The sequence below is a fragment of the Euphorbia lathyris genome, chromosome 3 (genome assembly GCF_963576675.1).
Source record: "Euphorbia lathyris chromosome 3, ddEupLath1.1, whole genome shotgun sequence".
Lineage (NCBI taxonomy): Eukaryota > Viridiplantae > Streptophyta > Magnoliopsida > Malpighiales > Euphorbiaceae > Euphorbia > Euphorbia lathyris.
Genome location: NC_088912.1, coordinates 64,122,333 through 64,145,231, shown reverse-complemented (window position 1 = coordinate 64,145,231; position 22,899 = coordinate 64,122,333). Strand labels below are relative to the sequence as shown.

The following is a 22,899-nucleotide window of genomic DNA, read 5'->3' as shown; positions in this document are numbered from 1 at the left end:
AAGAGATTATTGACAAATCTAGTGGGAATTGTGCCATTTGGAAAGCTAATACTCTGTCTCTTGCTGGCCGTCTTACTTTGATTCAATCTGTCAATAGTGAGGCTCCCAATCATATTATGCAAGCTTGTAGATTGCCGGAGCCGGTCCTCAATGATCTTGATAAGATCAATCGGTGTTTCCTTTGGGGGAACTCGTTAGAGGGGAAAAAGATCCACCTCGTTCCTTAGAAGGAGGTTTGCCAGCCTAAGATCAGGGGAGGCCTTGGGATTAGACAAGCCAAGGATAATAACAAAGTTTTATTAATGAAGCTTTTGTGGAGAATGTGGCAATCCCCCTCTTCTCTTTGGGTTCGTCTCCTTTGTGGCAAATATAGAAAAGATAAGATTTTTGGGGGTCCCAAGGAGAGAGTGGTCAATTGTTCTTTTCTTTGGAAAGGCCTCAGTTCTGTGTTTTCAGAGTTCTGCTCTGGGATAGGTTGGGAGGTAGGGAATGGGAAGTCCATCAGCTTCTGGAATGATATCTGGATTGGAGGCAAATCCTTATTAGAGGTGTGTAGATCCCAGCCGCCTAGTAATATTCAAAATTGGAAGATCGCTGATGTGGTGGATTCTGAAGGGGATTGGATTTGGGCTAAATTTGATTCCTTTTTGAACCTGGATACTCTCCTAAGAATTAGAGGGGTTAAGACAAGTAATAGGGAGGAAGATAGGGATAGTCATTGCTGGGCTTTGTCAAACAATAGGGCGTATTCCTGCAAGTCTGCCTTTGAGGCTTTCAACCTTAATGGTCCGGATCCTCATTCTGAAGTTTGGAAAATCATTTGGGCTTTGAAAATTCCTTACCGTATTAGGAGCTTCCTGTGGCTTTCTGTTAAAAACAGGCTGCTCACTAACTCAGATAGAAATAGACGGCATCTGGTGGACTCAGGTGCTTGCAGCAGATGTAGAGGGCATGTGGAAACTATTTGCCATACTCTTAGGGACTGTGCTAGGAGTAAAGAGGTGTGGAGGAAAATTCTCCCTCACAACCTGCTTCCCACTTTCTTAGCTCGCTCCGATCAGGATTGGTTTATAGATGGAGTTAGTGGGAAGTTGTTGGGTATCCTTGAGCATGGTGATATTTTCTTTGCTATTGTTTGTTACCAGATTTGGAAGTGGAGGAATGAAGAAATCTTTGAGAAGAAAATTGTTTCTTTTCCTAACTTAATAGAGTTCTTCACGGGAAAAATGATCAATATTACTGATAGCTTCAATGGAGATTCTCTTGCAAGGTCTACCCAGAAGAAGACTGTTCATCTCCTTGGTTGGTGCAGGCCTAGGGAAGGAGTGGTGAAATTGAATACAAATGGATCTTGTCTGAAGGATGGTAAGATTGCTGCATGAGGTGTTATGATGGATGATGGGGGTGCCTGGATATCTGGGTTTACTCAGAATATTGGTTTAGGTTCTTCCTTTTTGGCGGAACTTTGGGGGATCTTTTCTGGCCTTAAACTCGCCTTAAATCTGGGTTTGAAAAATCTGATTGTTGAATCTGATAACCTTGAGGCTATCGAAATGATTTCCAGAAAAAATGCTATTTGTCTAAATAGCCATAACCTTATCAAAGGTATTAGTAGGTTTTGCTCTTCTTTTGACTTCATTGGCTTCAGTCATATCTTCAGAGAGCAGAACCGGGTTGCTGATCGTCTGGCGACTGCTGGGTATGATTGCATGATGGGCGTCACTACCATTTCTTATCCTCCTATTTATCTTAATTCTCTTCTTAGGGATGATGTCGTGGGGGTTAGCTTCCCTAAGCTAATCCCTAGCTAGGTTTTTGGACTCTTTGTTTTCTTTTCTTTCTCTTTCCCACCAAAAAAAAATTAACAAAGGGTTGATTTTTATTAAATTTATAAAAAATAAAGTAAAATACTCTTTAGTTTGTATGTCACTAATTAAAGTCAATTAGTTTTTATAAAATATAAAATGAAAATAAATAAATAAATTACATTAATATTAAATTTATTATTTTTTTTTATGAAAATGCATATAACTTCATTAGATTAAAACACAAGTACAATAAGAAAATAATAAAAAATCAATTCTTATCAGATCTACAAAGAGACTAAAACGATTACAGAGATAAAAAAAGGTCATAAAAGCATAAAAAAAACACAAAACAACCGTAAAACATATATTTATCGTAAATCGAAATCTGTAGAAAAGTAGATGCAATCAAATCTTCAGCATTTAGGCAATTCCGAACATTCGGATCTGAGTTATTTCATTTAATGCAACCACGTAAATATATTGATCCACGTACTAGATAAACCATTTCTATACTTACTAAATTCGAAAATAATATAAATAAAAAAATAATAAATAATCCGGTAGGGTAGGAAAAAGTAAGACAAACTTCTTTCCTTATTCCTATTTAAATTAGATTTTAAAAGTGGACAATTTGAAAAGGAGAAGAATGGAAAGGAAGATGCGGAGCATTTTATCTTTTCTGAGAAACTGCAAAATTCGCCGTTGGATGTATTAATATTAAATTTATTAATAAGAGCAAAATAGTGAAAAATTGAAAGGGAGGGAGTAATAAATGAAGACACTGAACTACTAATGTTTGACACAAGTCTGGTTCTATTCATTAAAACGGAGACTAGTTAGCAAAAGAGAAAGGGAATGGCGGCGACTGCTTCCTTTATACAAGAAGAACGACTCGATGTTCTTACTAAAACCGGTGAGAAAACCGGCGTTTCCAAGGCCAGGCAAGCTTTAATCTCCCTCATCTTTTTCTGTCAAAGTTCATTCTAAAACGATGGATTTTAAAACGGGATTTCGCATCATAATCAATCATTTCAGCTCCTCTTTTATTCCCGTTCTAGCGATCGATTTTTTTTTTCTTTTTGCCGCAATTCCGTTTATGCTGATTATAACGCTTTTGTTTTGATTGTTTACTATTTGTTTGGCCGCTCTTTGAGAAAGGAAAAGAAAAGGATGTTTCGTTGTCAATGTGTATTGACTAATTTTAAAACTGGCGTTTATCAATGATGATAAATTTGTTGTTCTAAGAGTTGTTATTGATGTCTGATATTACTATTAGAAAAACAATCAATCTCAGGGTAGATGTTGACAGATATATGGAATGTTTATCAGATTAGAGTAAATTGATTTTTTTTGCTGCGAACATAGGGGAAAGGTTCATCAAGATGGAGATTATCACAGAGCTGCTCATGTTTGGATTTATGCTGAGAGTACTGATGAGCTGCTTCTTCAACTGCGTGCTGATTCCAAGGATTCATGGCCGGGGCAGTGGGATATCTCCAGTGCTGGCCATATTTCTGCGGGTGATTCATCACTTGTAACTGCCAGGTGTGAGCGGAAACCAATTTTTGCTGATTCTAATTCTGCAGGACCTTCCTAAGCTGTCAGGAAAGTTGTTGTTGTAATGTAATGTGGGAATTAGTGATGTTATCAGCTGTAAATTATGAATAAGTTTCTTAATGTGTACATGGCTAGCTGTAGATTATATGTTTGAATTGAACGTAAACATACTAAGTTGTAATAGAAGAAAATAAGGAAGCAATCACAATAGCAAATTAGGGAGCAATTACAGCAGCAAATTAGGGAGTAAATAGGAGAAATATAAAGAGTTAGTCATATGCTCCTGTAATTCTTTTGAATCAATACATACAATTTAAAACGATAAACCTGACATTTAAAAAATAGCACATGGTTCTTGTTGAAACGTTTAGCTTGTATCCAGGAGAGAGCTGCATGAAGAGCTAGGCATTATCCTTCCACAGGATGCGTTTGAGCTGATTTTCGTTTTTCTTCAAGAGTGGTTAGTAAGTCAAATACTTTTTTTTTTCTCCCTTACAATGTGCTAAAATTTCCTTTGATGATTCTTGTCAATATTTGCTCTGAAAATTTATTACTTTTCCTGTACTTTCAGGTTTTCCGTTTATTTGTCCCTTTGATTTTTCAGACTCTGGTGCCACATTATTTTCTTACTACTTCCTCTCTTCCACGATATAGGCACAAATATGATTTCACACAAAACAAAGAAACCATTAAATATTAGTGCAATTTTTCCAACATAGCCTCTATTAATGAAGTGATTTAATGAATAAAAACATTTAGTTCATTCTAAACTTAGTATTTTCAAACCATAATAAACAGGGTTATAGTAGAAAATTAGTGGTGAATTGTAATTAAAAGAGGATTTGTGCCTGTTTTATGGGGTATCAAAAAGTATATTTGTGTCTATACGTGTGAGACAGAGGGAGTATTATTTTTCTTCCAATTAATGCCTGAACTTTACTTTAACAGTGCTGGCTGCCGATAAGTAGGTTCTTATCCATGCGGAGCCTGGTCCAAGTGCACGTATTTGACAACATAAACGTGACAATTGCAAATTTCCATGTTGTTGTCTATTAATAACTTATTTTTTTCTAACTTACATAAAATTGATCTTCTATGAGGCTGAGTCTGAAATTTTTGATTATAAGTTTTCTTTCTAGTTTATATGCAATTTTCTTTTGAAATATTCACCATCAAATATTTTTTCTACCTAATTTTTGGGCTTTGGTAACACACTATCATGGTTCCTAATATCATATTCATAAGTATATAGATAACGGCCATGTATTTTTAATTGGACAACAAATTCCATGCTCATTGAGATTTCTCCTTAAGGTTGTTGTTTTGGTTAATTTCATGTTTAATGACGTGAAATATGAAAATATTTTTTATTTTTGTGTGCGCGCTAATCAACTACTTTCTTAAATCTGACTCCATTGTTACCTTGTATTGATTGCTTTTAACTTTGTATTTCATGCAGCATAATAAATGATGGAAAATTTATCAATAATGAATATAATGATGTATATCTTGTAACAACTGTAGATCCAATTCCTCTGGAGGCATTTATTCTTCAGGTCAGTACCTGCACTTAATAATTCACTTTGTGTTTCAAATGCTCTAACATGTTGACAAGGCATCCTTGATGGAAATTCCGACATTACCATAATGCTGGGTGTTCCACAAGTCGCTGTAAATTTCTGGTGCTATGACCAGCTTTATTTGAACTATATCTTGGAAATTTAGAACACAATAATCTGCTTAATTATGTTTGCTAAATATCATTGAATTTTTAGCTTTAGTCTGCAACAGCTATTCAACTGTTTTCTTTCTTTATTTATTTTTGGTCTGATATTGGCAGATCTGAAAAATTCTTAAATGAATGTTTTCCACCTTTGAAGTGTAAAAAATTTCTGAATGCATGTTTATGCTTTATGTTATGATAGGCAACAGAGGTATCTGCTGTCAAATATATTTCTTGCGAGGAGTATAAAGGCTTACTTGCCAAAGATCATCCTGATTATGTCCCCTATGATGTAAATGGACAATACGGCCAGCTCTTTGACATAATTAAGCAAAGGTATGTTAGTAATTGTTTTGGTCAAATATAACATCTTTTATGAGTGGAGTAAAGAACTTTCTCTTGTCCACTTGAAAAGAATTTTCTTCTCTTAAGTCCTTCAAGGATTATTCTTTTGTAATTGTTTGGTGGCATTTGGTTACATCCTTAAGATGTATATTATGTGAAACATTACAAGATAAAATCAATGAATAAATGTTTCTGTTAGAAAAGGATACCTTGAAGTTACCCTCTTACCTCTTCAAAACTATGGTATGTCCTTGGGGTGCCATAGCCAAAATATCCATTTGTTGTTTTGCTTGCACACTTATTTTGAAATGTTTTAATCAAAACGAATATCAGTTGAACATTGCCATCTTGATGACATAGACATGTTAGTTTCTGATATTTTTTCCTGGTCTCTCTGATTTGGCATAGGTATAATGAGAACAAGGTAGCACGTAGTTTGACTCTACAAAAGCAGCTCAGTCGATACGCTCCCGTTTCTCTCAGTGCGGAGGTTGTGACCTTACCTTGCTGTTTACCCTGATCTCTTTGTCAGATATTAATATGAATTGAGTCTTAATTATTAGCTTAAGCTTTTAGTTCAGTTGGTTTCATGGCGTGTTAATTTCAACACATAGTATGATGGCGTGTATTGTACACGCTTCAACCCCAATGTGCATTCACGTGTGGGGATATGTTTAGCTTAAGCTTTTAGTTCAGTTGGTTTCATGACACTCTTAAATACATTAATTGCTACAATATGTATTTAGTTAATATTTAAAGATTTCAATGTCAGACATATGGGGTATAGCATCCGCTTACCAATCTCTTGACTACTTATAACCTATTATTTCTGGTTTGATTATTTTTATGGCGAGACTTGCTGAATATATGGTAACACGACTTTATATTTCTAACATGTTTGGTGGTGACATGTTTTTCATCATATTATCAACAAATGGAAGTCCAAGTGCTTAATTTGAAAAATGAGCGTTAGCATGTCCAATCAACAGAGAAAGAAAAAAAGTATCCAATTCTGTGAAGCCATTGAATGGTGATGAGAAAAAAAGGAAAAAAAATATTGCTTATTTCTCATTTAATAGAAAGTCAGTTATTCATCACGAAATATGGTCAGACTTTCTGAACTTCTCATTTGGTGATATTATTAGAAAGATTAACCATTTGCAAGAGATTGCACTCATTTCTGTGCACCTGAAAGCTTTACTAATTATATGGTTTAGGAACTGGGGCTGATCTGATCAAGACTGAAATTGAATATGCAGCATTGCTATTTTCATAAGGTGTATCTAGAACAATGACATAATAATGTCAAGGCCCTTTGTTTTGATTTGTAACTAATTGCAGTGTAGTTGTACATAAGCATATGAGCATCAAGAGTAACTTATATTTTCCTTCTCCGATGTTAGTTCATTTCCCTTGTGTTTATCAGATTGTAATAAATGGTTTGAAGTGTTTTGGATAAAGATGAATATTCTGTTGAACCGCATTCTATCTAAATCACTTTCCTATTGTGTAATCATGCTACTGATTTAATTATTGTTGCTACGGCATTTCCTTCTCTTTTATTTTCTTTTGGTTGTAGGTGTCCATATACAAGTATTGTTTAAAAAAGTCTATCCTTTTATTTCTCCCTCCTGCAGTTGACAGGCCTATCTGATGGAGACATGAAAGCATTGGGTTTGCTTATTAAGGCTGCAAAACTTGTGGATGAAATCTTTTACCAGCAGGTATTTTAATCTCTGTGATTCTCGTTTGTTGATAGACATTTGCTTGGAAGTAGACTATAATTTTTTTTTTTTAATAAGCTTTTGCTATATCTCTGCATTTTAACCATTTGTGTGCTGGATTTGCACCTTGTGGTTGACTTAAAATTTTGAATATATTCTTGAATGGATCTGTTAATAAACAAATTTATCGTATTCTGATTAAAATAATTCTCAAAACCTTTAGTTAGCTCTATAATTTTTAAATACTAAATTTACATGTTTTTTCAGGGATGGAGCAGAGATGTGTTGTTTTGGTTGTGCTGGTTATTAGGAAAGACAACATGAGAAAGAAAAGGCCCTTAATTATTTAGGGTCTCTCATTAACCCATTGAAGAGGTCTGCATCGAAAATGTGATGTAGGATTATAATTTGGTTAATCATTTAATACATCTTAGAAAGTAATTACTGAACCATTCACACAGAAGGAACTTACCAGACAGAACCTTATCCATGCAAATATAGATTAACTGCAGTTGATCTTAGGAAAATACATATCTTATTGTCTTCTAACTTGCCAAATGATTTGCTGTTTATGATCTCTGGTTTTGTGTTGTTGACACTGTCACAATAACTGTTTTTATTGCCTATCAAAAATAGCTCTCCATTATGGTAGATTTGAAAAGTTTGATGTTTTGTATATGTATATATTTCTATTATTTAGGAATTTCAGTTTACTAATTTATTTTATTGTGTATATTACAGTGAGCCTTTTTTTTTTTTACTTCCGCCAGGGTGAAAAATATAATATGACGAGCCTTTCTTCTGCAACTGTTGTTAACAATGCTCACTAATTGCAACTGTTGGCTCTATTCATTCTTTTTCTTTTGATCAGGTTTGGTATAGCAATCCAGCTCTGAGGGACTGGTTGAAAGAGCATGCTTGTGCATCAGAATTAGACAAGCTCAAATGGATGTATTATTTGATAAATGGAAGTCCATGGTGCGTCTTTTTTGGCTTCATTTGTGAGCTTTCTGCATATGTATGTGTGCCTGTCCCTGTTGTCATGATTAAAAAACATCTTCAAAACCTTAATTGGCAACTCCATAATGCCTCATAAACAGCCTTAGCTGTTGGTGTTTCTTACCCTTACTAGTTTCAAGAGATGCTTAAAAAAACAATCTGTGGCATAGGTCACTATATGTTTGTTAACTCCCATAACATAAGAGGTCATTCTTTATTTTTAGTATTAAGAGAAGATTTTATAAAGGAAGAGATCACAATCGGAGAATATGACATCCCTTGAAGATGATATCATCTCCCCTAATTCCAAATCTCTGGAAAAATTCCCTAGGATTTGTGAATTTGTTTTCTTCTGAATTTCCTTTTTCTTTTTGACTTTCCTCTGGTGTCTTTAAACACTTAGCTTTTCTCAAGATACTTCCATAGTTCATTCCGAATGTGCTGAGGTTTTCAATATAGACAGATGAAAGGATGAAAATTGAAGCATAGCTATATGTATTTCGTTCATGCATTGAATTGCAATATGCAAGTATATGGAAATACTAGTATTATTGATATATGACTCAATATGAAGCAAGTGTTTCATTTTTTCTTTGAGAAGATATAGAGCCTCCAACTTTTTTTTCTTTCTCATGAATTCCCATAAGGTAGTGGTTTTGCTAAAGAGTATGACTTGCTAGACAGTTTTTCTATATAAATCTCATGTATCAACATGTAATAACAAGAGTTCAGAAACAAAGAGGACTATTGATAGAAAGGATGACTTATCTGGGAAAATCAAGCGCACATAAGCTTTGCGAGAAGAGTTAGATTTGATGACATTGTCATCATTCTTGCTTCATATTCTGGTGTTTCCCCTTCCCTTCCTCCCTCCCTCCCTCCCTCCCTCCCTCGTACTCATACCACATAATATTCTTCCATAAAGATGGAGTATTCTTTTTATGTCATCCTACTTCTTTTTTTATCCTTTGATCCAATACATCGTGTTCATGCAACCCCTTTCAAATAAATAAAATTTTGACCAATGAGATGTAAAAAGAATTGGATCAATGAGATCAGTAGCCTAGTAGTAAAGGTGAGGTCAATCAAAGAGATTTTGCTACTTTCAAGTGCCATCAATATCAAGATTCCTCCAATCTTAATAAAAAAAAAATTAAATTGAAAATGTAAAAGTAGGTAACATATTTCAAGCCCACTGTTTTCTACATTAACATTGCTATTCCTTTGGATGTTTCTGATCTTTTTTCATGTTGTTCTTGACTCAGTTTCCACTGAAGTATTGATGGAAAATGATTGGTTTATGACCAGAAATTGTTAAAATTCTGACTTATTGAACCAAGCATCCCAACTTAGTTGACAAATTTTACATCATGTCTGTGAATCTTATTATTTAGTGAACAGCCTAGAAACGTTTGTACTGAAATCTTTTGTTAATTGCAATTCATTCTCCAACAACAGGTCCTCCCTTGATGAAAATGAGGCATTTTTAACAACAACAGATTCAGCCATAAAGTTGCTTCCTGGAGCCACAAAGCCAGTTCATGGCTGGAAAGGTCTGGAATACAAAGTTGCGTTTCCTATGCCAAAACCTCCTGGAGCAAATTTTTATCCTCCAGACATGGATAAGACGGTATAGTAGGAAATGTTTATCATGCACTTCAACGAGTTACCATGCCACTGTTAGCATCTTGTTTGCTGCACTGGTTGTGAATCATGCTTTACAAACAGACTTTATATGTTTCTCCTGTTGCATAGGAATTCGAATTATGGAAAGACACTTTGACAGACAATCAACAGCAGGATGCAATGGGGTTTTTCACTGTTATTAGACGGCATAGTGAATTTGAAATGGACACTTCTCAATCGAATCATACAGCTGATGGTACAGATCAATTGATGGATATGCATGATCTCTTTATCATTCCCTATTCTAAAAAGTATGGTTCTTTCCTCAAAAGAGCTGCTGACTTATTGCATCAAGCTGGGGACTTTGCTACCTCACCTAGGTACATTGCTTAGAGTATTTTTGTTTTTAACAGATAATAAAAATTCAGTTCCATTCAGACTTTCTTTTCACTTTGTAGCTTAAAGAGGTTATTACATAGCAGAGCTGATGCGTTTCTTTCTAACAACTACTATGAGTCAGATATAGCATGGATGGAATTGGTCAGTATCCAGAGTTCTTCTTCTTCCTCTTGTTAATCTTCATGGTTATTTATAGTAATTAGTTAACTTATACATGGTGACATGCCTCCTCCACTATGAACTAGTCACCGTTTCTTTCTCCTGAAAATATTTATGGAGAAATTCTACACCTTTATCAGGATATATGATACAAAAAAAAAAAAAAAAGTAAAAAACTTATGCTACAATTTTGAGGTGAAGTTCTTTAATAGAAACCAATGAAACACAGACACACACAGCAGCCAATAGAACTATAGTTTTATTGATATGTAGAGAGAGGTTTGGAAATGGAAAACTACAAATAGAAAGTGAAAGAAACAAAGAAAGAATTGAGCCTAAAGCCCAAATCCCCTTGGGAATTCACAGTTCCCTCTCTACCCAACTGAGCAGAGCCTACTGGATTACTGCAGAACAAACAAACAAAATTCCAACTACCTCTCAAACGTGACCTACCTCTTCGAAATACCGACGTAATTCTACCTCTACTCCATAGGATCAGCTAACTGTCACACTGCCCAAATTTAGCCATAGTAAATCACAGGCCACTGATTTAGAGTTTCATATAATATAGCAGCAAAACAAAGTTAAGGTGGAAAAACTAGAAGCAGGCAGAGCAAAACGATCATGTTAATCCCTCACAGAAGAACTTGTAGAAACCAGAAACTGACCAGATAGAGAGAGCGGAAATGACAAAATGATGTTGGAGGAACTAATCAGAGGTCGAAAGGGCGGAAGATGCGCTGTCACATGCCGGCGCGTGGAGGAACGATGGTGACTGCTGGTGAACGTGAGCTCACTCGTGTGTCAAACGGTTGTCGGATTTGATGGAGACGCTGATGGGAGCAAGGGTGGTCGTCGGAGGTGGGTGGTGAGATTAAAATAGGCATGGAACTCTAGGTCCCCAAATGTCTTCTCACTGCGACAGACTGTTATCAACCAAAAAACAAAAATATCGAACCAAGGAGAAAGCTGCTCACAAGGGAAGCTACAATAATGCCCGTTTGTTCATTCAAACTAAGAATTCTATTGACACAACCATTGTTGGCTTGGTCAATCATTGTGAGTATGTCAAAGAACTGGTGGAATATTTGCAATTTTATATCATAGCAGCAATAGTGTGTCATGTATATTAATGTCTCTAAGTCTTTTTATCATGTTGACCGACATGGTCAATCTGTTAAGACTTATTTCATGCAACTTGAGCAATTTTTTGAAGAATTGAATGAATTGCTACTTTTGAGTAATGATATCAAAGTGCAACGTACTCAATAGGAACAAATGTTCGTAGTGAGTTTTTTAGTCCAGATAATTCTGAACTTCCTATTGCACTATGCAAAGGTAAGCCATCTTGTGCTTGTCCTGCTTTTGTTTCATGTTATAAATTGTCTTCTGCTTCAGGTTCTTTTGTTACTTCCCTTGACTCTCCTGCTCCTAAATCCGTCCCGTCTCGGAGGTCAATGATAAAAGAAATGAATGCTTTGAATGCTAATGGTACTGGGGATCTGATAAATTTGTTTGTTGGGAAGAAGTCTGTTGGATGCCAATGGGTGTATGCTGTTAAAGTTAGTTTTGATGGATTTGTGGCTCGTTTAAATGCTAGTCTTGTAGCAAAGGAGTATGCTCAGACCTATGGGATCGCTTATTTTGACACTTTATCTTCGGCAGCTAAGATGACTTCTGTTCGGCTCTTTATTTCAATGGCAACTTGTTTTAATTGGCCTTTGCATCAGTTGGATATAAAAAATGCATTACATGGGGATCTTCAAGAAGTTTACATGGAGCAACATCAGGTTTTGTGGCTCAGGTGGAGTATGGTAACATCTGCTGTCTCAACAAATATTTATATGGCTTGAAACAAAGTCCTCGAGCATAGTTTGAAAAATTTAGCCAAGCAGTTGAGAAGTTCGGGTATCATTTTCCTTTTAGTCTATGTGGACGATATTATTATATCATATGACATTTCAAGAATGTCATCTCTATTATCCTTTCTTCATTGTTATTTTCATACTAAAGACCTAGGACCCTAAAGTACTTCTTGGGAATTGAGTTGTCAAGAAGAAAGAAAGGAATCTTCGTGTCTCAAAGAAAACACGTTCTTGATTTGTTGTTAAAAACATGAAAATCAGATGCTAAGCCGTGCAGTGCGCCTATGACTCTGAATTTGCATCTCACCTCAGAAGGAGAGTTGTTTAAAGATCTTGGAAGATGTAGGCGTTTAGTAAGAAAACCTAACTATCTTACCGTAGTTAAGCGTGATATTCTGTCAGTGTTGTTAGCCAGTTTATGTCTTTCCCAACCATTGATCACCAGATTGCGCTTGAAAAGATCCTATGTTACTTAAAAGGAACCCCTGGATGAGATTGAATGTTTCTCCAGTGCAGATTTGGCAGGATTCAAGGATGATAGGAGATCTACTACTGGCTATTGTGTTTTTTGTTGGAGGAAATTTAGTTTCTTAGGAAAGCAAGAAGCAGTGTCTCAATGGTTTTGTAAGGTTATGTTGATTCGTCATCTCTTGTCTGAATTTGGATTTGAGATCATTACCGCCATAAAATTATGGTGTAACCAAGCAGCACTCCATATGCATCTAACCCTGTGTTTCATGAACGTACCAAGCATATTGAAATAGGTTGCCACTTAGTTTGTGGAAAGCTAGGACATAATATCATCTCTACAACATATGTTAGGAGTGATTAGCTGTTAGCATAGCTGTTACAGAACACAATTCTTAATACCTGTTATATTGTTATATTCTAAGATACTATACAAGATTCTTCTCAATCTTCCTATTTTTTCTACAATATAAATATAAAAAGATTAATTTTTATCAGCTGTTTAGAATTGAAATTTTGCTTATAAGTGATGATCTGAAATTGAAAATCTGCTTAATATGCTGTAGTAGTTTAACATTTTGAAATAAATATAATTCCTGGCTCATCAAGCTCTCTTTGCTTCATGAACTCATTTATCATATTCAGAAAAACAAATGAGTGGCTATATATGTAAACAATCACAGTTCGTAACCCTTTTGACAGTGTTCTTTACACTATTTGTCCAGTATCTTCTAGAATCAACCCAATGAGTGACTCAAGGTGTCAAATACAAGTGTTGCCTCTTTGCTTCCAACAATTTAATTCCCAATTTAAAGTTGGAGCCATTATCAGTTATTACGTGCACAACACTATCTTCCTCTATTTGCTCACCATGTTTTTGAAGCAATTCAAATACTTCCTCACCCATTTATATGAATCTAAGCGGACAACATTAAAAGGAATATCCACTTGGTAAACAAATCTACTGATATATTGGCATACTATGGCTCTTTAGAGGAGCATAAGGTAATTGCATTGACAATTTTATTTTCACTGCCCTCCGCTGTTAAACTAATCCAAATCAGGCTATAAACCACAAACATAAAGATCGGAAAAAAATCCAACAACAAAAATACCACAGGCAGTCCCTCAATACAATAGCAGTAGGAAAACAACTTAAATTTATTACAACCACAAAGCAGTGCACAGGAAATTGACAAAAGCAAGAACAGAATCAGAAAAAGGACTTTCCTGATAGTGCTGTGACAACAGAGGGGTTAGAAGAAGCTAGAGATCACTTGAAATGGAGACCGGAGGCAGAACGGCAGCACCACCTGCCAGTGTGTGGGAGGAGCGTCAGATAGAGGGGCGGCATTTGTGGTGTACTTGCAGAGAATCCGACAACCTGATTTTTGGGGGAGGCCGATCGGTACCTGTACAAACTATTTTGGGGGGTGGGGTTGGGGGGTGAGATAGGCAGTGTCTCCAAACAAAATTCACTAAAGAAACCCAAAGGTCTGTTCTTTAGGATAGAAAACAAACTTGGGAAACGTAACCCAGAAAAAACGGAGAAACTCAAAATTCTACTAGGCTCTGATACTCCACAAACACACCCATATTCAACTATTTACATTTTGTAACAGGTGGCACCAGGCCCCACAGGCAATTTGAGTTCTCATTTCTTTAAGAGTGCCTAGCGCTTTTAACAACATTGGCAATGGTGTCTGCATTGCATTCTAGTTACTAAGAAAAGTACTATCGCATTAGCAAATTACTCTAACTAACATTTAGCACTTAGGATGGTGAGTTGAGTGTGGCGAAGAAATAAATGAAGATTATAGTGATTGATAGGTTTTATACTTCCAGTGTTACTTTTGCCATGTTTTAGGTCAAGTTTAAGAATTATGGTATACTTATTGGGGTTTACTATTAAGATTTAGGCTGTTTGCTTGCTGCACCTACATTATTTTGGTTTTAATTTGAAATTTAGCTTACTTAAGACTTGTTATAGTTTGATATAACTTATTTGCTATTTTAGTTTGACATTAGAGTTATGTTGTTATTTTCTAGCAGTAATATTTTAGACAAAATTGCGTTTTGATTTGCTTGTGGCATAGACTTTTTTCCACCTTGCATTTGAGGCCGTACAAGGATGTATTGCTTCAGTTGTGTCTTACACTTTTAACTACATTTCTCCCTACCTTTCGAAGAGATAAGGGTGGCAATTCAAGTTGTCATGTCATAATACGATTATATATTATATTCAATACGATTATATATGATAGAAATGCGATAATATTGATGATCGCGTCAAACATGTATTGTCAATCAGTAAATCGTGTCAGAAATTGGAACTCCTACTTGGGGATATCCCCATAATCCCACCTAGGGCTGTAATCGAGCCGAGCCGAGCCGAGCTTTGGCCAGTTCAAGCTCGGCTCGCTATAAAATTAACGAGCTCGAGCCCGAGCCGAGCTTGCTATAAAATTAACGAGCCGAGCCCGAGCCGAGCTTTGGCTTGCTCAACGAGCTTAAGCCGAGCTTCGAGCTTGTTTCGAGCCCAAAATCCTCTTTTGGACTTGGTTCATTAAAAAAATTATCTAACCATGAATTGTTTGTGAGTAAATTGTTAATTATATTTGTGAAGTTTGCTCGCAAATAACTCTTTAATTATGTACATAAACAAGCTCACAAGCAAAGTTCGTGAATAAATAAACAAGATGCTTACAAATAGTTCATCTATTACTCATTTATTATGTTTGTGAACGAACTCATCTAATAGCAAATGAAATAATATTAAGTTTAGATATTTGTGAACTAACACAAAACTAAAATTTGTTCATAAATGTTCTAATCGAGCCAGCTCGCGAGCTTTCGAGCCGAGCTTTGGTCTGCTCAAGCTTGGCTCGTTTACGAACCGAGCCAGTAAATCGTGTTCACGAGCGGCTCGTTTACAAATCAAGCCGAGTTGAGCCGATCACCGAGCCGCTCATGAGCGGCTCTGTTCATTTACCGCCCTAATCCCACCTTTACCTCCAGCTCACAACCTTATCTGTTTGCTAGACTGCTAGGAAGAATTTACTTCCCTTCCATTTCTGGCGAGTTTCTGCATTCTTTATACTCTTCTTTCTTCTAGCATATACTCTACTCTTTTTTCTTCTAGCATAAACTTGCCAAATTCTCAGCCCGCTACTAGCTTTATCCAACAGTTGATCCTCGTCAGCTCATCCTCTATCACCCTTTGATGAAATATGCAGGCATAGAAGCATTGATAGATTTAGACGCAATCTATGGAATTTAGAGCTATACCATCAATTCTAGAGCAATTCATCTTTCTGCAATTGGATCCTTTACTATGAAATTCTAAAAACTACCTGATTATTGAAATTTCATTAAATTTGACTAGAAATCACTTGAAATAAGTCCTTATCATGCACTTATTCAACCGCTCTCATGTTGTAGGACTCTAAACTGGATGTTACTATTGGTCCATACGAGACATATGAAGATGCAATTTTTGGATACAAGGTAATGTGTAGCATATGTCTGTTCTCTTTCCTTTAAAGTTGTCAGAAATATCATTTCTGAGCCTGTTAATGAACTGGAATTATGGTACACTACACATAATATGTAATAATCTGGATCTTTCCTATTAGGGATATATGGTCCATTTATTTCACCGCATGAACGGATCTTTACTGTTAGCAAAGTCTTAAATTGGAAGGTTATTCTAAATTTGGGTTTTAGTAAAGACGAAAATTTATTCGTTTTTGTAGTGGGATGATATACTGAGAAAAGTCACTCTTCCTACATTTGGTATGACATAATGTTGAAGGATAAGAACAATGCCTGAATAATTGTCATCTGATAATTATTTGTTTGCGTTTTTAGTTTAGTATCATTCGTCATATTTTTAGTAACCATAATTGGAATATGCACAGTTTGACCTGCCTATTTGCATATAAAGGATAAGAAATGCATGTAAATTTTTTTTTTTTTTGTCTCACAAATGTCTGATTACGAATTTGTTTAGTAGCATTTTATATTTGTAAGCCCTGGCCTGCCTATTTTTATGTTGAATCATAACAAAAATGCACAACTTTTGTCATCTCTGAAATATTGATTTATTTATTCCTTATAATTTTGTAGAATCTTTCCTCTCTTTACTGATAAATATTTGTTTGCATAGTTTGGCCTACCTATATGGATAAATCGTCTATGGAGCTTGCTTCCGCGCTACTTTTCATTTTTCATCTTGCATCTGTCTTCATCTGAGTACTATATCTATAGTTTTTCATTGTTCAATTTAGAATGTATTTTAACTTTGCTGATTGTGAAAGTCATCAACGATACTTGCAGAAGGTACATGAGATAGCAAAACCTATTCATCCATCGTCTAACAATATGATAATATCTAAAATTTTGATTTTCCATCACTGCTCTAAAATTGCATAGAGTCAAGTTGGCCATGCAACATTCTAGAGCTGGGATTGAGCTTTTTTTTTAGTTGAACGGTTGTCGTCTTGTCTTTTTATTATTTAATGGTAGAGGAATTATGAACGCCTTTTTACACTTGTTTCTTCACATATTTGTATCAGAATTAGGCGTCTGTTCTAATTTGGCCCAAAATCTATATTTTTAAGCCCTAAGGGCAGTGGTTATTCTGACATTTTAGGCATGCAATGTCCTAAAAGGCTCCTTTTAAATCTGTTCAACTTGATTTTACTTTACAGTTCTCGATGGACATAGTGAATGTGTGTAAGCCTATGAAGCACCGATACGGGTACGCGAACTGGTAGGGAAAACGACATTTCTAAAAAATATGAGATACGGGTACGGCGGGGATACGGCAAATTTTATATAATTAAATAATATATATATATATATATATCATTTGTAATGAAAAATTTAAAAGATACATAAATATATAAACCACAAATCACATTCATAACACAAATAACATCTATAATATTAACTATTAAGTCGCATAATCCTTATATTTTTTATTTTTTTTAATTTGTTATTGGGTGGTGGGTTGATATTACTTTATTTAATTTGTTATATAATCCTTCTATTTTTAATTTTTTTTTTTTAAAAAAAAACCCCTACAATTTAACTAATTAATTATGAAAAGTATCCCCGCGTATCCCTTAATTAAAAAAAGAAAAACAAAAAAAAGGGATACTTCCTAGCCGTATCCCCGTCCTCAGAGTATCGGATACACGTACGTTGAGCTCTTAGAAGTATCGGTGCTCCATAGGTGTAAGCCCAGTCAAACATGAATGTTCTAGGCGGGGCGGGACACCCAATCCTATTCATGCGTACTGACCTATGTTACATGGACTTGGGAACTTGTATCCCATACTGGTACAGATCCTAGTATCCAGTACGGCAAGCTTGAAAATTTTGGATAGGCGATACCGTCCTAAATTTGGGCACGGATACTGGGATACTGGATTTTTTATTCTTGGTGAAGATTTTATACTGTAGGAGCAATTAGAGTTTAGGAGGGAAGAGAAAGAATTAGAGAATTAAAGAGACTTATTGTTTGTTTTTGATTCCCAAGGTACAAGACGCTTGAAATTCTTCAAAGTTACATGAGGCTTCAAATTCTTTAAAGAGAGTAACTGCTCTCATAAAAGAATAACTGCTCTGAAAAAAATAACCCTATCCTATGTTCTTCAACCGTGTCTGGCACGGATTTCATATCAGTGTCATATCATGTCGACACTGGTATGGCAGCCAAAATGAAGAGTCCGAGTATCATAGGTACTGACACAGATGGTGGAATTTTTTTTTCTGTTGTGAACTTGAGATATCACCAGAAATGAAGGGTTAAAAAATGCTATTCATTGATAGGAGGCAGGTTTACTCTACTATGAGCATGACTTGAAAGCCAGTGGCACTTTATTAGCAAAAAATGTTAAAACTATACATGTTTAGCCTTAAGCTTGATTAAAAGAAGCATACCATATTACTGATATGTGAAGGATGAGGAATCAGACCAGAGTACTGAAAGTGAGATGACCCTCTCCCCCCAACTCTTGCTTAAATATTGTTTATTTGCTGAGTATAAGAATCTTGACCTTTACTGAAGCATACCAGATCCTCGAAATATGAAGGATGTGGAGTAAAACCAGTGTACTGAAACCAAGGGTTCTTCTTTCTCCTTGCATGTTTTTTGTTTGCACTGTACAAGAATTCTTGTACTTAACTTTTTGTTTTTTTGACAATAATTGTACGTACTCTTGTACGCAATAATATATGTTTTCCCATTTTTCTCTGTTTTGTTCGCTTATGCATGGATGTCTACTTTAATTAGTAATCATATCTGATCATAACACATTTTATACATCTTCTCATAGTCAATCTTAGTCGCCTTGAATGCTCATGAGTTGCAATTATGTTGATCATAGGCTACATTTGAAGCGTTCATTGGAGTCCGGGATGACATAGCTACATCTCAACTTAAACTCTTTGGCGATAATCTGCAGGTGTTCAGAATTATCTATAGCCAAAGTTGTAGACCCCGTTCTTTTCTTTGTCTTTTGGAGGAAAGTTTTTAGCTTTTTCTTCTACCTAATTTATGTGTCCTGCTTTTTAGGTTTTGGAGCAAAATCTTCCAATGGACAATGCTTACAAATCAACTAGTGTTAGTGCTGCTCCTATTCGTGTGATCCAACTTATTTATAATTCAGGGGTGAGTGCCAAGAATTACGCACTAACTTTTTATATGCATCTTTCATTGAGTAAGAAACAGAGGTTAACATGTTCTCGTTTATGGTCAGGATGTCAAGGGTCCACAGACTGTTGCTTTCAATTTGCCCAATGATGAGCGTATAGTAAACGAAAGAGGAACTTCAATGGTCATGCTTAAGAACGTTTCGGAGGCCAAGTACAAGCTCTTTCCTGAATGTTCATATTGTCATTTTCTTCTTCAGAGTGATTTGTTACTTCCCAAAATTTTAACCTACTGGCATGGCTGTCATAACCAGATTCAAGCATATCCTGAAGCCTATAGCTGATGCATGTATTACTAAGGAACAAAAGGAACTTGTGGATTTTGATTCTTTCTTTACACATACCATCTGCCATGAATGCTGCCATGGTATTGGGCCACATACTATAATACTTCCAAACGGCCAAAAGTCTACAGTGAGAAAGGTTCATTGCTCGACTTTATGCTATCTCTCTATCATTTGTGGATTTCATAGGGTTTCAGGCCTTGGGATATTGTTACATGAAAAAACATGCAATTTCTTTATTTTCCATGCCTGACATCTTATTTGTATTGTTTCAAGTTAGTTACCTGTTAGTGATAGCACATGGAAATATTTTCAACTTTGCGAGTTGAAAAGTTGTTTGGGATTTTATTTACAGTCTGAAACTGAAATTATCTGCGTTTGCTGTTTCTTCTTGCTTATAATTTGATATAGGAGCTGCAAGAACTCCACTCATCTTTGGAAGAAGCAAAGGCTGATATAGTTGGTCTTTGGGCACTCAAGTTTTTAATTGACCAGGTTAGTAACTGAGTATGCATGAGCTACGTATAAAGCATATCTTCAAAGACTAAATTCACATTCATTCTGTTGTGAATGTGCATGAAGTAATCAAGTTTTAGGTCAACTTACCAAATAGCAAGGATGAAAACAATTAGTTTAGTTCACTATAATCTTTTCTTCCATATGTTATGAAAATAATGACATCCTATTTCTGTCAGGAAATCAGGAAATGAATCATGCAACTTCAACCAATTAAAGTTTGAAAAGAAAAAATGCACCAATATTCTATAAAAGTGTTAGTTTGCAACCAGCTGAGGTGGACTTTTTTCATCAAAGATTGTTATGCTTTCTGTCTGGTTCATTTTCTCGTTATCCATCGAGTTGGCCAAATTTACCTGGAGTTTTTTCGCCTCAAATTTAGTCACTGATAACATATTGGATTCAAGACAAATAATAATGACAATAATTTTTCACACTTCTTCCTATTGTTATCACTAAAAAAAAGGGCGGCCCGGTCGCACTACGCGTCCCCGCTGAGCGAGGGTAACTTAAAATGTTAATATCTTAAATATGATGTGTCATTTATTATTTTCCACTTCCAAACAGAAATGAAATATTAAGCACTGCCAGTAGCGTTCACTTGGACCCTGAATGACCAAATGAATTTGGTCATTCACCGTTAGATTTAGGCTCATTATAATCCTATGGTGCAAATCCAAAACATCTTAAGGTGCAGATTTAATGAGTCTAAATCTAACGGTGAATGACTAAATTCATTTGGTCATTCAGGGTCTAGGTGAACACTACTGACTGCACTAGTACTTTTTTTTTCTGTTTTGGAGGGAAATATGTAAAAAAAAAGATAAATAATAACAAATTACATATAAAATTGCATAGAAGTTCTAATGTTGAGAGAAGAAAATATGTAGAAGTTATAACACCATATAAAATTGCATTTGCTTGCAGTATAAGCTCTAATGGTTAAGACCATAAACTAAAATTACAACAATGAGTTTTTCGTTTTTCGCTTTGAATTTTATAATTTTGTTAAGTTTGGTTTTCAAAGCATAAATAATTACAGTTTTATACTTCTATTTCCTTATATATATTATCGAATAATTTATGTTTTGGTATTGTATTTATTTGTATATATCCTATAAAGGATATTAAATATTTAATATTTACATGAGATTCAAGATTGAAATGTCCATTTTTCACTTGAAAAAAAAATGACCTGTTTAGTTCTTTTGGATTGGGTCAGCCTAAATGGATTAAGTTTAACAGGTTACCAATTACTTGGTCTTTATATTTCGATTTTTGAGTTTTGAGTTAGTTTAGGTTCTTTTTCTGGTTCATGTGTGTCAAAGTATAATAAAAGCTATATTGGGCCTCAACTATCAACTTAAGCTTTTGGTTCAAATGGTTGCTTGATATGGTATCAAGCCCAGGTGGCATTCGTGTGTGGGGATGTGTCAGAGTATAATAAAAGCTATTTTTAGGCCTTAATTACCAGGTTAAGCTTTTGGTTCGAAATGGTTCCTTCACAAAGCAAGTATCACCCCTTCTCATGGTTAAACATGATTGTTTGTGTAATCTAGGAAATGCAGTATATCATAAGGACCTAGGGAGACTCTCTTTCCCTTGTATATTTTTTTAATGTATGGATATGCGTCTACGGAGTGCAGGGTTTGCTGCCTGAAAGTTTGGTGAAGTCTATGTATGTGTCTTTCCTTGCCGGATGCTTTCGCTCAGTTCGATTTGGTTTAGAGGAAGCTCATGGGTAAGCGAAATTTTTGATTTGCTTTAATGCAGTTGTATAGGCTTTACTGATCTTTCTATATTTTATTGAACAATTTTAGAAAAGGACAAGCAGTACAGTTTAACTGGTTATTCGAGAAAGAAGCCTTTGTTTTACATCCCGATGAGAAGTTTTCTGTTGATTTTGCTAAGGTATAATTGTTCCAACTTTTACAACTAATACTCTTTGATTGAACTACATCTAAATTTTGCTGTCATTTGAAAGGTTGAAGAGGCAGTTGAAAGCCTTAGTACAGAGATACTAACAATACAGGCAAAAGGAGACAAAGGGGCTGCAAGTATGCTGCTTGAGAAATATTGTAAAATGACAGAACCATTAAAACTTGCATTGCATAAATTAGAGACCATACAGGTATGAACTAAATCAATCACACGATAATGCATAATTAGTATTTATTTGATAATGCATAATGTAGCATGTTTGAAGTGACAATAGGATAGTTTTAAATTTATAATGTAGACATAGGTTGGAAATGATTCTATAGCAACAACATATTTGAATTATGCTAGTTTTCCATGATCTATTTCATTTTTGTGTTGTGTTTTTCAGGTGCCTGTGGATATAGTTCCCACATTTCCTGTAGCGGATGAGATGGTCTAATGGAAGTGTATGGATCTCCCTTGTCCTGCTGGTTTCTGCTTGCCCTTGCCAATTCTCATTAATTAGTGGAAAGATTTGATGAGACACCATGTAAGAATCAATACAACATCATTTTTGTACCATAAGGAAACATGTATCTAACATCATTTACTAAAATTAAATTCTAGTGAATACTGATACCAATCCATCAATAAATGAATTGGGATTGGGATGTGATCCAAAGGATGCCTCGACATGTCCTTCCCCGATGAATTAGTTTTCCTATTTACCTTTTTTTTTGTGCTTTCCTATTTACCTTTTTTTTTGGTGCGCGTAAAGATGCAATT

General features: G+C 35.3%; 1 protein-coding gene across 1 annotated transcript; it reads left to right on the top strand.

Annotated features, from left to right (window-relative positions):
- The first annotated feature begins 2,516 nt into the window (after positions 1-2,516).
- LOC136222089 (nudix hydrolase 3) lies at positions 2,517-22,835 on the top strand. Its single transcript, XM_066009562.1, has 21 exons — positions 2,517-2,749; positions 3,174-3,353; positions 3,748-3,825; positions 4,825-4,921; positions 5,291-5,424; positions 5,842-5,923; positions 7,071-7,157; positions 8,029-8,135; positions 9,615-9,786; positions 9,912-10,162; positions 10,241-10,322; positions 16,115-16,180; positions 19,069-19,146; positions 19,257-19,352; positions 19,441-19,547; positions 19,648-19,816; positions 20,089-20,172; positions 21,840-21,934; positions 22,014-22,104; positions 22,178-22,324; positions 22,523-22,835. The coding sequence occupies exons 1-21, from the start codon at positions 2,664-2,666 to the stop codon at positions 22,571-22,573; spliced, it is 2,340 nt and encodes a 779-aa protein (XP_065865634.1). The 5' UTR covers positions 2,517-2,663; the 3' UTR covers positions 22,574-22,835.
- Positions 22,836-22,899: the final 64 nt, after the last annotated feature.

Bases quoted from the DNA above. Each gene is read 5' to 3' on its own strand.
- LOC136222089 (XM_066009562.1), top strand. From the start codon at position 2,664: ATGGCGGCGACTGCTTCCTTTATACAAGAAGAACGACTCGATGTTCTT. The intron at 4,922-5,290 runs GTCAGTACCTGC...ATGTTATGATAG, and splicing joins TGGAGGCATTTATTCTTCAG to GCAACAGAGGTATCTGCTGT. The intron at 16,181-19,068 runs GTAATGTGTAGC...TGTTGATCATAG, and splicing joins ATGCAATTTTTGGATACAAG to GCTACATTTGAAGCGTTCAT.